Source organism: Staurois parvus, unplaced genomic scaffold (assembly GCF_062004578.1).
Source record: "Staurois parvus isolate SC_StPar_1 unplaced genomic scaffold, SC_StPar_1.0 ptg001795l, whole genome shotgun sequence".
NCBI lineage: Eukaryota > Metazoa > Chordata > Amphibia > Anura > Ranidae > Staurois > Staurois parvus.
Genome location: NW_028319591.1, coordinates 710768 through 728365, shown reverse-complemented (window position 1 = coordinate 728365; position 17598 = coordinate 710768). Strand labels below are relative to the sequence as shown.

Genomic DNA, 17598 nt, shown 5'->3' with positions numbered 1-17598 from the left:
AATAAATGGCCCCATTCATCCTCTCCTTAATACAGTGCAGTCGTCCTGTCTCCTTCCGAGAAAAGCACCCCCAAAGCATGATGTTACCACCCCCATGCTTCACAGTAGGGATGGTGTTCTTGGGATGCAACTCATCCTTCTTTTTCCTCCAAACACGACGAGTGAAGTTTAGACCAAAAAGTTCTACTTTGGTCTCATCTGACCACATGACCTTCTCCCATGCCTCCTCTGGATCATCCAGATGGTCATTGGCAAACTTCAGACGGGCCTGGACATGTGATGACTTGAGTAGGGGAACCTTCCATGCAATGCATGATTTGAAACCATGACTGCGTAGGGTTCTACCGACAGTGACCTTTGTAACTGTGGTCCCAGCTCTCTTCATGTCATTGACCAGCTCCTCCCTTGTAGTTCTGGGCTGATTCCTCACCTTTCTTATCATCAGTGATACCCCACGAGGTGAGATCTTGCATGGAGCCCCAGTCCGAGGGAGACGGACAGTCGTCTTTAGCCTCTTCCATTTTCTAACAATTGCTCCAACAGTTGATCTATTTTCACCAAGCTGCTTGGCAATTGCCCCGTAGCCCTTTCCAGCCTTGTGGAGGTCCACAATTTTGTCTCTGGTGTCTTTTGACAGCTCTTTGGTCTTGCCCATGGTAGTAGTTGGCGTCTGACTGACTGTGGTGTGGACAGGTGTCTTTAAAGAGCTCAGACAGGTGCTACTAAGTTAGATTAATGAGTGGAGTAGAGGTGGACATTTTAAAGGCGCAGTAACAGGTTTTTGAGAGCCAGAATTCTTGCTGTTTCTTGGGTGTTCAAATACTTCTGTTCAGCAGTGCAAAACAAATAAATTCTTTACAAATCATACAATGTGATTTCCTGAATTTGTTTTTTTAATTCTGTCTCTCAGAGTGGGATTGCACTTACAATGTGAATTTCAGACCCTCCATGATTTCTAAGTGGGAGAACTTGCAAAATCACAGGGTGTCCAAATACTTCTGTTCCTCACTGTACGCTTGTTGGGCATCCCATTTGAAATCCCTGGTCATTAATATGGAACTGGCCCCTCATGGTTACCATAGGAGCCTGCACACTTCTAGGAAGGTTTTCTACAAGAACTTGGAGTGTGTCTGTGGAAATTTGTGCCCATTCAACCAAGAGAACAATTACGAGGTTAGGTACTGCTGTTGGCCATTGCTTGTTGGCCACTCAAGTTTCTCCACACCGAACTCATGAAACCTTGCCCCTATGTAGCTGACTTTGTGCACAGGGGCAGAGGAAAGGGCTTTCCCCAAACTGTTGTCCCAAAATTGAAAGTGCGCAAAGTCTAAAAATGTCTTTGTGCAATATCATACACGGGTGACAAACTGGCGGCCCTCCAGCTGTAGCCAAACTACAAATCCCATGAGGCATTGCAAGATTGACAGTTGCTAGCATGACTCCCAAAGGCAAAGGCATGACGGGACTTGTACTGTAGTTTTGCAACAGCTGGAGGTCCGCCAGTTTGACACCCCTGCGGTAACACCTCCATTGCAAACACCTGAAGTCAATAATTGAAGGGCTATCCAAAAACATGTATCCACATAGGGAAAATGGTGCTGCAGAAGTGGCAGTTTAGAGCTGGCTGACCTGAAGCCTCCTGAGCTATTCGTAACACTGTAGAGTTGATTTACTAAAACCGGAGGGTGAAAAATCTGGTGCAGCTCTACATAAACTAATCGGCATCCAGTTTTTTGTCAAAGCTTAATTGAGAAAACGGAAGGTAGAAGCTGATTGGCTCCCATGCACAGCTGCACCAGATTTTGCACTCTCCAGTTTTCCCCCCGGTTCACATCTATGCGGGCCGCATTTTGCTCGGGCATGAGAGCCCATTCATTTGAATGGACTCTCGTGCCCGTGACACGCAGGGAAAGAAGTCCCTGCACTACTTTGGAAAACGCAGCCCGCACGGGAACCTCAGTTCTCAGTACGGTTGCGTTTCCCAGTGCGGGCGGCGTGCCATTAGAACTAATGGCACCCGCCCGCGGGTCCCCAGTTCTCTGTACGGGTGGTGCGGCTGCACGGATCCTCAGCGTAAACCTAGGGTCACAGATGGCCAGTTTATGAAGGTGAGATCTGACGGAAAAATCTTGGTGAGAAGCTGCTGTGATGTGAGGAAGAAGGCTTCTTTCTGCCTAATATCAGCATCAGTGGGGTTAACCATTGATCTAAATTATAACTATATACTGTATGTGTATGTATATTTGTGTTTATATATATATATATATATATATATATATATATATATATTACAGTAATATATTTAGATCGTAAGCTCCACAAGCCAGGCCCTCACATTCCTTCTGTACTGAAAGTATTGTAATTGTATTGTCTCCCTTTATATTGTAAAGCGCTGAGCAAACTGTTGGCGCCATAAATCCTGTATAATAATAATAATAAATATATATTTATTACATATACACACACACAGTATAGTTATAGTGTATTGTCGGTTTTTCATTGAGTTGAGTAGAAATTTTTATGCACATTTTGGTGCTTTAACATGTATTTTGGCTCACTCTTTACCTCTGATTTTGTGTGTTCTGGAAACGCATGCAAAATGAATGTCATGTTTGCTGTGCCATTATTTGTTCATGGCACCCAAAAGTGGCTAGCAGATGTATAATTTGCCAAAATATGAATAAAAACAAAATCAAAATGCACTTTAAAAAAAAAGTACCAAAATATGTGCTAAGAAAAAAAAGTGTCCAAATGTGCGTTACAAACCACACCAAAATGCATGTTAAAATAACCTGTGCCAAAATGTGTGTTAAAGCGCCTAAACGTGTGTTTAGAAAAGCGGCAAAAATGCACATTAAAAAACCCACATCGCAATGCGTGTTAAAAAAAAAAAATACAGCATGTTAAAAAGCGGCAAAATGAACGAAAGTAATGCTAAAACATACAATAAAAAAAAGGAGCCAAAATACACATTTAAAGAATGTGCCAAAATGTGCGTTAAAAAATACCAAAAAAAAAAAAGTCAGTGCTTATTATTTTCATGTAATTACATGGTGTTTTTAACCTCTTGGCGCCACCCGAACGCAAATGTGCGGCCTCCTGGCATCTGGGCCTGGACGCCGAGCGGCTGCACATTTGCGTTCGATTTAAAAAACACAAGCCCTGCGTGCTCCCAGCACACACGTTCGGTACTCACGGAAAGGTCCCAATCTCTTTTGATCGGGACCTTTCCCGATCATGTGACCGCAAATCACGGTGGTCACATGACCCTAAAACCCCGCCTCCCGGGTTCTTAAAGGGCCAGGAGGTGCCGGCGCCAAGGGGTTAACTGTGGTTTCATGGTTTAAACTCAGGTGACCTGTATTCACACAATTATCTCAGGAGATCACATGCAGCCACTCCTAGATTGTAAGCACCAAGGAGCAGGGCCCTCGAAACCCTCGTGTATCGCACTGTATTGTTATTGTTCTGTCACATGTTCTGTCCCCCATTGTAATGTACAGCGCTGAGCGAACTGTTGGCGCTTTATAAATACTGTATAATAATAATAGATCTCAGCTGTTCCCAGAGGAAAAACTTCTCTTCTCCTTCTGAGAACACATGTTCTCTGCTTCATAAACAGGGGGACAGAGGAGAAGATATTTCCCTGAGAACTGAAATGAGATAAATTATCTCTGCTTAACCTCTTCACACAAATGTGCGGCCTCCTGACGTCTGGGCCTATACGCCGAGCGGTCGCACATTTGTGTGCAATTAAGAAAAACATATGTGCTGAGAGAGCACGCCCCCAGCACATGTCCAGTACTCACGGAAAGGTCCCGATCTCCTCTTTCGATCGGGACCTTTCCTGATCATGTGACCGCCGTGACGGCGAATCACGGCGGTCACATGACCCTAAAACCCCGCCCTGCTTCTGAAACCCTTAAAGGGCCGGGAGGCGCCGGCGCCAAGGGGATAATAAACAAACATACACCTAAATGTGAGTTTTAGCCACGAGATTTACCTTTGACTGGCAAGTGAATAAACCTCAAATGTGGCCACAGGTGTGATGTCAGGCACTGTATCCATTAGCTTCAAAGTGGGACACTTTGCACACTTTTCTGATGATGGCAGAGTGCCAGGCTGAAAAACGGAGTACAAATGATCAAGATGTTTTACTCGAGATTTTGGCCCCATGTATCTGGTCCCCATGGGGTTTATTTACTAAAGCTGGAGAGTCCAAAATCAGACTCCCTTCTGCATAGAAACCAATCAGCTTCTAACCTCAGCTTGTTCAATGAAGCTTTGGCAATGAAACCTGGAAGCTGATTGGTTTCTATGCAGAAGGGAGTCTGATTTTGGACTCTCCAGCTTTAGTAAATAAACCCCCATGTGTCTGGTCCACAATCAGGACCAGACACCTGAGGAAACCACTAATCAGCCACTTACACCTCCTGCACTGTACGTACACAATGCAAACAAATAGTAAAAATACAAAATGTAAGAGAGAAAAGATCACAGCATACGTTTTGCTAACAATTAATTTTTATTAGTATAAAACCAACCTTTTCCCACCAGAATTTGTACAAACCACCCCCTATTAAACATACATGTTTTCTGCTGAAATTTTTAACTTGGAGCATCCATTCTGACATATGAATCATCAGTAACAATATTATGACACCCCCCTACGAGCAAACTCCTATATGTACCACAATGCCAAATGTGACTCAAGGAGCATCTGCCATCCTCAGCTGAGATGCAGGAGGAAGCGTCTCGTCTCAAAGTCGTGGTTTGTCCTTGTTTTCCTCTTGTAATAGCTCCAAGCTTCTTTGGCTAAACATCAAATTGCCTAATATAAAGTGTAGGCAAACAAATACGTGTGAACCAGAGGCGTCCCTAGGGTTGGTGTCACCCGATGCGGTAACACTTGGTATCAGCCCCTCCGACGATCCCCGCAGAATGGATCGGATCTGCGGATTGAGCAAAATAGATCAGACTCCGAACCATTATGCTCAATCCGCAGATCTGATCCATCCTGCGGGGATCGTCGGCTTTCTTTAGAACTTACCTATTCTTGGAGCGGGTCCAGGTGTAGCGGCAAGATGTGTCTCCCCTGAAGCAACTGCACGTCCCGGTTTCAGGAACGACCAATCGATGATAGCAGTAGTACTATCATCGATTGATCGTGCCTGAAACTGGGACATGCACAGTTGCTTCGGGGGGGGGGGGGGGGGGGGGGCGACGACAGCTACATGGGAGACACATCTTGCCTTTACACCGGTGTCACCCCGTATAGGTTGCATACTGACGATCCCCGCAGGATTGTCAGCATGCAACCTATACGGGGTGACACCGGACCCGCTCCAAGACAAGGTAAGTTGTAAAGAAAGCCAACGAACCCCGCAGGATGGATCTGATCCATCCTGCGGGGATCATCGGCTTGCTTTACAACTTACCTTTTTGTGGAGCGGGTCCGGTGTCTCCCCATGCGGTCGGTGTCACCCGGTGCGAACCAAACCCCCAGCACCTGCCTCGGGACACCACTGGTGTGAACTACTTGCTAAGAGATTTTAAATTCTGATTTTCTTATCCAGACACACCTGCCAAAAACCACAGCCAAGTCCTTACCAAAGAGTATTCTTTGCTGCAGTCAAGACCAGGATTGGATAATGAAGGGGCAGAAGCGGGCCGATGAAGTCATCTCTGTGCCCTCTCCTCCATTCAGTAATATGAATTTCTTAGATTCACAATACCGTGCAATTCCATACATCTAACCGCTGCATTGTGCTGCCGTCTGCTTTCCGAAACATGCAAAGAGAATTGCAGGAAGCTAGTTCAATATTTTAATGAAAACAAGCTTGGATCTCATTTTATATCTACCTAAACTTAAGGTGGGAATACACGATTAAGAAAATCGACCGAACGGTCATCTGACGACCGAGAGGCGCTCGTTCATTGGTCGAAATTGTGGCCCACATTAACCAATCTAAAAAAAAATCAAGCATGCTGCGCAGCCATGCTTAGGATCACACATTAATTATAACTGCACTGTATGATATATTTTGATTTGTTTATTCTTTTCTTTTGTTATGTTTTGTATGCTGGTACCTTTCTTTTTGGTATACAGGTCACTGGAGGATTTAGGGCTGCAATATTATTTATTACTGACATTTTGGACTTCGTATCACAAGTCTTTTGGCGCTGGCGGCTTATTAAGGGGGGGTTTTTTTGAAGAGCGCAGAGGTTTTCTTTTATTGTACAGTTGTAGAACCTGTACATCACACTGTGCATGTGTACAAAAAGATCTGTGTACAAAAAGATCTGTGTACAAAAAGATCTGTGTACAAAAAGATCTGTGTACAAAAAGATCTGCTAGCAGACAGGTAAAAGGAATTTCGCATAAAAAGTCTTATCTACTGAAAAACTACTTGAACTTTTAGAAACTGGTTTAAAGTTTGAAAAAATAGCAAGAGCTGAATATAAGCAAGAGAGTTGACTTTTAAGCCACAATCGGTTTTGTCATCTGGATATAAATCAGCCAGTAGGAGCCATGTTGTGTCACCCCAACTATCAACTACTATGGCATACTGAGGAGGAGTGGGGACACATGAGATGGAACAAGGAACTGTATTTGGGGCAGGGGCGGACTGATCATTTGGAAACTCGAGCACTACCCGAGGGCCCGGCGTCAGTAGGGGGCCCCAAGAGATGCCCCTGGTACCTTTTTCATAGGCTTTTTTGAGTTTGGGCAAGGACGCAAGGGCCCCATGATCCCCGATTGCCCAGGGGTCTCATGAGTTGTCAGTCCGCCCCTGATTTGGGGTATACTAGGTGACTGGTTTAGATGCAATTCGGAGAAGCTCACATACTAAAAGGTGTAGAATTTATTCCCGGCCAAGTTTACCTGTGTTCACATTCCACAACAAATAACTTGAGGAATTAAAACAGGAACAGTAGCCTACTTGGTGCCTTTACCATGGTTAACAGTCATAGTACAGTATAGTGCAAATACACATTATCATGACATGGTGTTAAAAAGACACAATCGGGGGACTGTTACAGGAGCATGCAAAACAGTTCAGGACAGAAATATGGATGATCAAGAAATACATATATAGCCTGGACCACCAACACTGCAATGGCTCTGTGTTCAGGATAATACAGGCGTACCTCGGGTTACGAACGCCTCGGTTAACGTAATTTTCAGTTTACGAATGAAAATCCATTGAAAATAATGGCTCGGTTTTTTTTTTTTACCCATACTTCTCTTCTGGGTCACAGGAACGCAATTATTTATGCTTTCCTGTGATGCAGAATCAGCTGACAGCAGACTAAAGTCCACTGCTGGTCACAGAGCTGATCAAGGCTCTGGAAGGATCCTGACCATATTGTCAGGATCCACCCAGCTGCCTGATGGACAGGTGGCTCCGCCTCTCAAAAGCTGAAGCCTGCAGTGCTGGCCCCCTCTCCTGTGAGGGGCAGACTGACAGTCACCACTCTCTGCCCAGGGCTGACCTAGAACTGAGTGATCAGTGGTCAGTCATATGCTCAGTTCTGGGGTTTTGAGACAGTTGGGAACAGCTGCAGCTTCACACCAATGCTGCAGCATGCAGGTGAATATGTAGCTTTTTTTTGGTTTGTTTTTTATAATCCTGTACTTCCCCTTTAACCACCTCTTTCTGCAATTAGCCCTGGTTCACACATGTACGGGTGGTGCCGCTGCGGATCCGCACGAAAATCCGTACAGCCACTGTCTGCACAGAGAAAGCAGACCTGCGGGCGTGTGACATTAGTTCTAAAGGCATGCCGCCAGCACTAGAAAACGCAACCGTACTGGGAACGGAGGTTCCCGCGTGGGCTGCGTTTTCAGAAGAAGTGCAGGGACTTCATCCCTGCATGTCGCGGGGCACGGGAGTCCATTCAAATGAATAGGGTCTCGTGCCAGCGCAAAACATGGACCGCATATATATGAACCGGGGGTTAAAGGGGGCATGAAGGAACCTTCTGTAAGCTTTGCAATACTACGTAAAAGCATGCTGTACACTTTGCTCTTTCACATACTAAATCCTGTATGTACAAAACTTAAATGACATCCAGGGATCTTTATATACGAATCACACTGTATTTTAGATTTAACTCCATGCCATAAGATGCAGCGAATGGTTTGGCTGGGTTTAGCCTCGTTTTTTCAAGGTGCTCCAAAAGCAAAGCCAGTGTGAATATGAAAAGCCTGATAAGTGTGTCCAGCAGCACGTATACATTCATCAGTAGACATACAGTATCTTCAGCAATGCTCCGGCCATTTGTGTACTATAGTTATGAAAGTAGTTATATAGTTAGAAGGTATGAAAACAAAATTTTAGGTATAATCTCAATGCGCCTGTTTTCCCTGGGAAGTGTGGCTGCTATGGTTAAAGCAGTCCATGCAGTGAAATGTAAGGCCTGCTCAAATTACCCCTTTACTAATCATCTACGGTTGAGGAAAAAAAAAAAAAAGATTTATATTTCCTTTCCACCATCTTCTGCATTGCTGGGAATAAAGTCACTGTGCTTTTGGGAAAACTTCCTACTGAATGCAGAGCAAGCAGATTCTGGTGAGAAGTCCCTCCAATCCATTACAAGAGCATGTTCTTGTGAGATTTTGGAATGCTCTGCATTCCCCAGGATCTAGCCAGAAGGAGTGTGACCAGGGGTGGACTGAACATTTGGAAACTCGGGCACTGCCCGAGGGCCCGGGGTCAGTAGGGGGCCCCATGAGATGCCCCTGGTACCTTTTTCATAGGCTTTTTTGAGTTTGGGCAAGGACACAGGGGCCCCATGATCCCCGATTGCCCGGGGGCCTCATGAGTTGTCAGTCCGCCCCTGAGTGTGACGTCACCCTCACTGTGGGTGGGAGAGGAGGGTGAGGAACGCATAAATCCTAACTTTTTTTCCAGGTACATTTTACATATACGAATACTAAGTGAATACTAAGCGATTTGTGAAAGGGGAGGGAGCCATGAGAGTGTAAGCAGACCTTGAGGCCCCGTTCCCATCTCACGATTTGGGATTGTGAGCAGAATCCATGATCCCAAATTGCGTGGCAATTGCAGCACAATGCACTGCGCGTGTTTGGGTGTCATATCCTTCAATGGCACCCCAAACGCAATGAGACTACCGCGATTGTCGTGCGGCAAACCAAACCCTTCTAAATCGTGTGAAGCTGGTTGCCGAAGAAAGCAACAGAAGCTTCTTATTGGATGGCATATGCGCACAGGGTAGCCCATTCAAAAGCGTGGGCAGCCCTATGCGACATGCAGAATCGCTGGAAAATCTCCTTTCAAAACCGTGTAGCGGGAATGCTCGTTCCTGCTACACGATAATGTGGACAGAGCCTTCATTTTACTGCAAGTCCCCCTTTAAGGCGTCTGCCAAATTGCTGCACAGCAAATAGTAAAGCAACATCATTGCTGCAAAGGGATTTCAAGCAAAGGTTTTCACCAAGCACGGTGATTCCTGTGGAGTATCATGCTTGATAGACGTCAACAGAGACTGAATTAACGGATTAAATCCAGTTTAAGTCAGTCACGTTAACACTTATGTAAATGATTATGGTGGCCTCGTTATCGATGAGATCATTCAAGAGTGTTTTTAAACATGACATATAGGTGGCATATTGAAGAAGTTTATTAATTTCTTAATTCAGGCATTTATTAATCAATCTCAGTTATAAGCCCTAATCAGAGTGAGCTCGTGTACGATTGGAAGGTAAAGAAAGTCATAAAGCTGATATGCAGAGATACTAGTGGAGCTGAAGATAATCTACCCGCAGAAGGAGATTGAAATCTACTAAAGCAAAAGGAGAGTTCAAGAAACTAGAGAGGTTAGGGATTCATTTATGGGTCTTCAAATGATCCCTATTCACACTGAAAGCCCTTTACATTCTATATGACTGGTAGAAGGCAAGTTGCGATCGAGCGGTAAAATACTTTGTTGAACTAGTTTCTAGTCGGTCTTGGCCCTCTTCAGAAACCGAGCCCGTATCCCTTTGTTCGATTTTAAAGCCATTTTGGTCACGAGGCAGGTGGGAAGAAGAGTCGTGGTGAACCAACCCTGAGGGAACAGAGAACGTACATCAGAAAGACATTTTTCAATTAAACTCTCGTGTTTATGTTCAGATAAAAGCCTATACATAGAAAAGACAATATCCCCACCAATCGTCTGGTGGGGATATTGTCAGATCTATGGGGTTCAATCATCTGCACCCCACAGACCTGACAATATTCTAGATTGTAAGCTCCAAGGATCAGGGCCCTCCTATCCCTCTTGTATTGAACTGTATTGTTGCTGTATTGTCTCCCGTTATATTGTAAAGTGCTGAGCAAACTGTTGGCGCCATAAATCCTGTATAATAAAAATAATCCCCACCAATCATATGCACCCCACAGATCTGACAATATTCTCACCAATCATCTGCACCCCGTAGATCTGACAATATCCCCACCAATCACCTGCACCCCACGGATCTGACAATATCCCCACCAATCATCTGCACCACACAGATCTGACAATATTCTCACCAATCATCTGCACCCCACAGATCTGACAATATCCCCACCAATCACCTGCACCACACAGATCTGACAATATCCCCACCAATCATCTGCACCCCACAGATCTGACAATATTCTCACCAATCATCTGCACCCCACAGATCTGACAATATTCTCACCAATCATCTCTATCCCACAGATCTGACAATATCCCTACCAATCACCTGCACCCCACAGATCTGACAATATCCCCACCAATCATCTGCACCCCACAGATCTGACAATATCCCCACCAATCATCTGCACCCCACAGATCTGACAATAGCCCCACCAATCATCTGCACCCCACAGATCTGACAATATCCCCACCAATCATCTGCACCCCACAGATCTGACAATAGCCCCACCAATCATCTGCACCCCACAGATCTGACAATAGCCCCACCAATCATCTGCAAGCTCTCCGTGCTCATCAGACATTTTGGTTCAAATTTTTCCCTTCATGTGCTGAAACGGATGACATGAAGCATGATTGTGAAGAGTGGCCGATTTTTCTTTGGGAAGATAAAACACAAAAGTCCAGTAAACAGAATGCCAGATTTTATTTGTCCGCATGTGTTTGCCAAGTGTAAAAGCATGATTACAAAAATAAAATCCCCCCCCCCCCCCCCCCAAAAAAAAAAAAAAATAAATAATTTTTTTTTTCCAATTTTGTTTTGGGCTGCACCCCTGGCCTAAATACTGGTGTAACACGTTCCTAAAGGTGAACTTAGTCTTTAATAAAACCAGTGCTTCAAGACAATTGGTGGAAAAGAGGGCCCTGTGTTTTGGCAAATGCTCCCCCAAAATATCCCAGCGTTCTTATACAGTATGCACATGAAACAAAACCATAACTGGCACAGCATAGAGTCCACATTAACTCACCCACAAGGCGTGGGCCGGGTGGCCGTTGGTTCTGGTCTGTAAGCCCACAGTGTTCAGGGCGGATCTCACATAATTCTCCGGGGTGGGTTTGTCCCATGTTGGAGTGCGGATTTTGCTCATTTTCGTTACAACATAGAAAGGTAGAACGCTCTGCACGGAGGAATAGAGGACACAGAATATTAATCTCCCTCATTTACATCTCTTGTCCCTTTCATATAGTTATCACTTTATGGAAAGTTGAATGCCGACACTTGTATGGAGGAGACTCCCCTGTAAATCATAGATGCCCCCAAACTGGGATCCTCTACAGGAGAAGTTAGAGTGTTTGCCTGAAGTCTTCATACAAAGTGAAGAAACGGATTTGATATTTTAGATGACAAGAGCCACCTTTCTTGCACGGTTGAGCTCTCTGTTGCCAAAGCAGCCCTGAACCATGCTGTCAGGGATGCGGGTGTGACCAGAAGTGTGTGGACTGACACAGGGAAACGCAGGCTTCAGATATGGTAAATAATATAATTTATTGAGACTAACAATACAAACAAACGCAGTGCACTAAACCCCAAGCTAACACAAATACATACAACAAGGTGAAACAAACCCAAACCCAAACTGATACAGATACACAGGTACATACACATATAGAGCACAACGTAGTCAGGCAGGCCGGGTCGATAACTATCGGGCAGGTAGGTACAGCAGGAGCAGGCGGAGAGTAGTCAGGTCACGAGCCGGGTACAGCAACTAACGGACAGGTAGGTACAGGGGGTCAGGCAGAGAATGGTCAGGGTCACAAGCCAGGGATCAAACAGGAGAAGTCAGCAGAGGTCAGGATCAAGCAGGGTCGGCAACAAGTCAGGCAGAAACAGGAACAGGAATGCAGGTTACAAGATACAGGGCCCATGGAAAAACACACACCAAGGCACAGACTGCAGGTCTGGCCATCCCTTAAATACACCACCTGCAATCAGCCCCAGGTGATGGCTAATTGCCGAAGTGCACCTCTGGTTGTTGAGAACACCCGCTGGCCAGCCCTGATACTGCAGCCCACAAGGCAGGTGAGTCCCACCACTATTGGCAAGTCCATTCCTGAACCATGCTGTATACTCTTAGACCGCAAGGCAATATGATGCATTGAAGCTTAATCTGATTATATTTTGTCTTTCCTGATTCTCCCCTTTCCCCCTCATTAACATGCTAATTAAATTTTTAAATATAGTCTTTCAATTTTCATTACATACCTTATTTTACTCAGTGACATCATCACTTGGTCTCTGTGCTCCTCTGTGCAATGCAGCCAGATCATGGCTGAAGGGAGGAGACAGCACGGTGCTGAAAACATAGCAGAACCTTGCCTCTGTACTCCTCTCAAGAGCCCCAAGTCCTGATGCAAGCAGTAGGCTGGCTCTTGGGAGGTACGGTAGGTTAGGGCCCTCCTTGTAGGAAACGGGCAGCACAGCGGTACGTAGGTGAAGACTGTATCTCCAGAGGTCTCCTTTAGGATAGATTGGGTCTGCAACCTGTTTACAGGGATTCCCTTCCTCTGGGTACTGTGTCCTTCAGCAAAGAACTTCCACTGGCTCTGCAACTCAATAGCTCCATAAAGAAGCCATAGAAAGAATGCCAATAGTGTAGTATGTTCCCAATATTCTTTATTAACGATGAAGTGGGGTAAGAATAAGCAAAGGAGAGACTGACCCTTATTTAAGATGGCCGCCGGACCAGCTCATGGCTCCGGCGGCGTGACGTCACAGCGTGTTGAGCCTCCTAAATATTGTTAATAAAGAATGCCCATAGGGTAGTATGTTCCCAATATTCTTTATTAACGATGAAGTGGGGTAAGAATAAGCAAAGGAGAGACTGACCCTTATTTAAGATGGCCGCCGGACCAGCTCATGGCTCCGGCGGCGTGACGTCACAGCGTGTTGAGCCTCCTAAATATTGTTAATAAAGAATGCCCATAGGGTAGTATGTTCCCAATATTCTTTATTAACAATGAAGTGGGGTAAGAATATGCAAAGGAGAGACTGACCCTTATTTAAGATGACCGCCAGACCAGCTCGTGGCTCCGACGGCGTGACGTCACAGCGTGTTGAGCCTCCTAAATATTGTTAATAAAGAATGCCCATAGTGTAGTATGTTCCAAATATTCTTTATTAACAATGAAGTGGGGTAAGAATAAGCCAAGGAGAGACTGACCCTTATTTAAGATGGCCACCGGACCAGCTCGTGGCTCCGGCGGCGTGACGTCACAGCGTGTTGAGCCTCCTAAATATTGTTAATAAAGAATATTGGGAACATACTACTCTATGGGCATTCTTTCTATAGCTTCTTTATGCATTCACCATCTTTGTTTGTATTACGGTACACTTTATATTTGAATTTACATTTTTATTGATTATATACAGCGTCACATCACCAAGTAATCTTTATTCACATTTTGTTATTAAATTTGTATTGCCTTTCACTATTTATTTCAAGTATATGACAGTATACACAGCGCTACACCATTTCTTTATCAGTTTGTTATACATCATAGTAAAGCCGGGTTCATTTTCTGGGATTATAGTTGGCAGCGCATGAGTTCACCCCCCTATTCAACCTTTGTCTCATTTCTCAAATGGTTTTAAGGTGTTTGCGCCCGCTTTGTTTTCATGTTTTTGTGTAGTGTTGGATTTCCCCGGTCTGAGGAGGGTTGCAGCGCCATTTCTTTCCAGTCCTGGTTGTGAAAGGTCCATGGGATCACATCTAGGGATCAGAGCGCCAAGTGTCAAGTTGAACCATTTCTTCACATACAAATATCAAAACACCTTGATGGGTGTCAGTCTGGAGTGAGGGTACCTAGGCAGGCTGTGTTTGCATGCAGACCACCCTAAGTAAGGTGCACAAGTGATGCAGAGCATCCAGGATTGAAAGAACTCAAATCCAATGCATACAAAAGGTGGCTAAGGAACAGTTAGATCAGGGGTGGGCAATTCATTTTTCTAAGGGGCCATATGAGAAACTGGGACAGGTGTGGAGAGCCAAACTTAAAGCCAAACTGTCAAAAAAAAGGCAGCAGCTACAAAAACTGTATCTGCTGACTTTTAAAAAAACAGCCACTTACCTGTCCCTCGGTCCTGTGGTGTGTCCCCCGCAGCCCGTTTCACCGGCTGTCCTGTATTCCAGGAGGCCGGCATCTTCAGTGTGGGCACCCGGCTGTAATAGCTTGCGGCTTCACAGCCAAGTGCCCACTGCGCATGTGCGAGTAGCGCTGCACTTCATGAATGGTCCTGTAGTCTTCTGGCACCTGTCACGTGTCCCAAAAGACTACAGGGAGGGAGGACACCTTCTGCTTTCCATCACCTAGGCGATCGGACCGGAAGTGGGAGCAGGTACCTGTCAAATTCAGGTACTCGCTCCCCCCTGCCCCCCAAAGGTGCCAATCCTTAATGGGGAGCAGTCCTTAAAGCGGAACTTCCCCCTTTGGGTGGAGCTCCGCTTTAATTCTGCCCAATAATAATTTTGAACCTGGGTAGGTCTGCATGTATGTAAACCTATAGAAGACAAACTCCTAGCACTAGAAATACTAGGCTCATGAAATAGGTCTCTTTCAGATGGATGGTCAAAACAGGTGGCTGGACTGCGGTTTTACCACCCCTCTGCAGCACACCTGATCTGTAAAATAACAACCCAATTGTTCGCACTCTACAGCCATAATGCCTTGTTTTGCAGCTGCTACATCTTTAACTTGGAATGTCACCGCTGGCCAAACCTGCCCGCTGGGTTCAATGGGGCTATGCAGCAACCACATGCAATGAACGGGATTGCAGATTGGTGCATTACAGAGTCAAAATCAGGCGGTGATGGAACACCTCCTCACTGCCTGCCCAATGCCCTCTGAAAAGCACTGTGACTGGAATGAGAGAACCTGAGATCGGTACAGCAGAGATTTCTGCAGATCCTGACCTGGAGTGAACAACAGATGATCGGCTCCTGAGGTTTGCAGCATGCAGGAACTATCACTGGAAAACTTGGCCAGGTAGCAGAATGGTGGGGGAGCATCGGGACGTCTCCTAGGCAATGCCCTCCCACCAGATCCAATCCTCCATGTTGTATCAATCAGCGCCTCAGGCTCTCTCCTTCCAGTTCTTTCATCTCTCCACATAGACATCTGTCAGCATGCCTCTCAGCTTCCTCAGTGAGGTCTGAGTTAGATGATGCTGGGCATCTTGCAGCCAGAAAATGAGGTGGGCTCTGACTTGCTGCAGCTTCTCATGCACATTGTGAGAAGCTCAGTGTGCAGTGAAATCTGAGTACAAAATGTCATGTCACTCCCATCTGTCCTTCCAGCCCCAGATCCAATCGCTGACAAAATCATGTAGACTTCACCTCCGCAACATCTCCACGTTACGCCCGTTCCTAACCTCGGAAACCACTAAGCAACTCATTCACTCCCTTATATCACGCCTCGACTACTGTAACTCCCTCCTCATTGGCCTACCTCACCGCAGGCTATCCCCCCTCCAGTCTATCATGAATGCTGCTGCCAGAGTCATCCACCTCACTAACCATTCTGTATCCGCCACCCCTCTCTGCCAATCCCTCCATTGGCCTCCACTCAGTGTCCTCCACCCCTCTCTGCCAATCCCTCCACTGGCCTCCACTCAGTGTCCTCCATCCCTCTCTGCCAATTCCTCCACTGGCCTCCATTCAGTGTCCTCCACCCCTCTCTGCCAATCCCTCCATTGGCCTCCAGTCAGTGTCATCCACCCCTCTCTGCCGATCCCTCCACTGGCTCCCAGATGCCCAACGGATAAAATTCAAAACACTAATAATGGCATATAAAGCCATCCACAACCCTGCCCCAATTTACATATCCGATCTTATCTCTAAATACCACCGAAACCGTCCTCTCCGCTCCTTGCAAGACCTCCTACTCCAGTGGTTCTCAACCTTCCTAATGCCGCGACCCTTTAATACAGTTCCTCATGTTGTGGTGACCCCCCAACCCTATAATTATTTACCCAGTAATTATAATTCATGAAGTGTCGTTTTATCTCCAATACTGCTGCTTTCAACACAGTAGCTGCTTTTAACAGAGTAGCTGCTTTCAACACAGTAGCTGCTTTCAACACAGTAGCTGCTCTTTACCCATTGGAAATGTGTTTTCCGATGGTCTTAGGCGACCCCTGTGAAAGAGTCGTTCGACCCCCAAAGGGGTCGCGACCCACAGGTTGAGAACCACTGCCCTACTCTCTAGCTCCCTTATCTCCTCCTCCCATGCTCTTCTCCAAGACTTCTCCAGGGCATCACCATTCCTCTGGAACTCCCTACCCCAATCTATCAGACTATCCCCTACTCTACTTGCCTTTAGGCGATGAAAACCTATCTCTTCAGGGAAGCCTACCCCGCCCTCAGCTAATTCTGGAATCCTCTACTCTTCCAACCACTCCATCCTCCACAGTTACTACCTTTTGTACCACTCACCCCTCCCTCCTAGATTGTAAGCTCCAAGGAGCAGGGCCCTCCTATCCTTCTTGTATCGAACTGTATTGTTACTGTATTGCCTCCCACTATAATGTAAAGCGCTGAGCAAACCGTTGGCGCTATATAAATCCTGTATAATAATAATAACGTCAGAAGTGGAGGCTGTACAACTGTGCAAGACTGAAGGGAAAGCTGGAAGTCAGATTTAAAAAAAAAAAAAAAAAAAAAAAAAAAAAAGGGTTCCCAACCTGTTCATAATACATGTATGTGTCATGGGAGCACAGTCTACATGTAGCCTCCCGTCAGCATCAGAACAGATACTTTTAAAATACAGTCTTACACAAAATGGCCGCTGGGGTCCGCAACTGCAGACATTTTGTCCTGTAAAGTTAAAACCCGCGAACAGGAAAAAAATGTCAATGATGGTGGACTACAGTAAGCACTGGTGTGTTTGAGGGACATAAAAAAGGTCATTGCCGTTATACAGCTGATTGCAGTTAGGAGTTTTGGTCACAAGATGGCAGTGAAAGGATAACATATAGTTGAACAATGTTTACAAGGTCTGCAGGAGAGGAGAGGAGCGAATAATCCATCCTCCGCTAACAGAACGGCTCACCAAAGGTGCTCAGTGCTATTCCTTAAAGAAGAATTCCCGGTATAGATATTTTATATATAGTACATTGTTCCCGTTTGG

At 45.6% G+C, this 17598-nt stretch overlaps 1 protein-coding gene across 2 annotated transcripts in view; it reads right to left on the bottom strand.

Moving 5' to 3' along the window:
* Nucleotides 1–9630: 9630 nt before the first annotated feature.
* HSD17B12 (hydroxysteroid 17-beta dehydrogenase 12) overlaps nt 9631–17598 on the bottom strand; it is a 229022-nt gene continuing 221054 nt past the window's right edge. For both annotated transcript variants that reach the window (XM_089663878.1, XM_089663877.1), the window contains 2 exons: nt 11439–11588; nt 9631–10074 (listed from right to left, as the gene is read on the bottom strand). In XM_089663878.1, the coding sequence (XP_089520004.1) occupies nt 9967–10074; nt 11439–11588 (258 nt within the window). In that variant the 3' untranslated portion in view covers nt 9631–9966. The remainder of the gene's footprint in view (nt 10075–11438; nt 11589–17598) is intronic.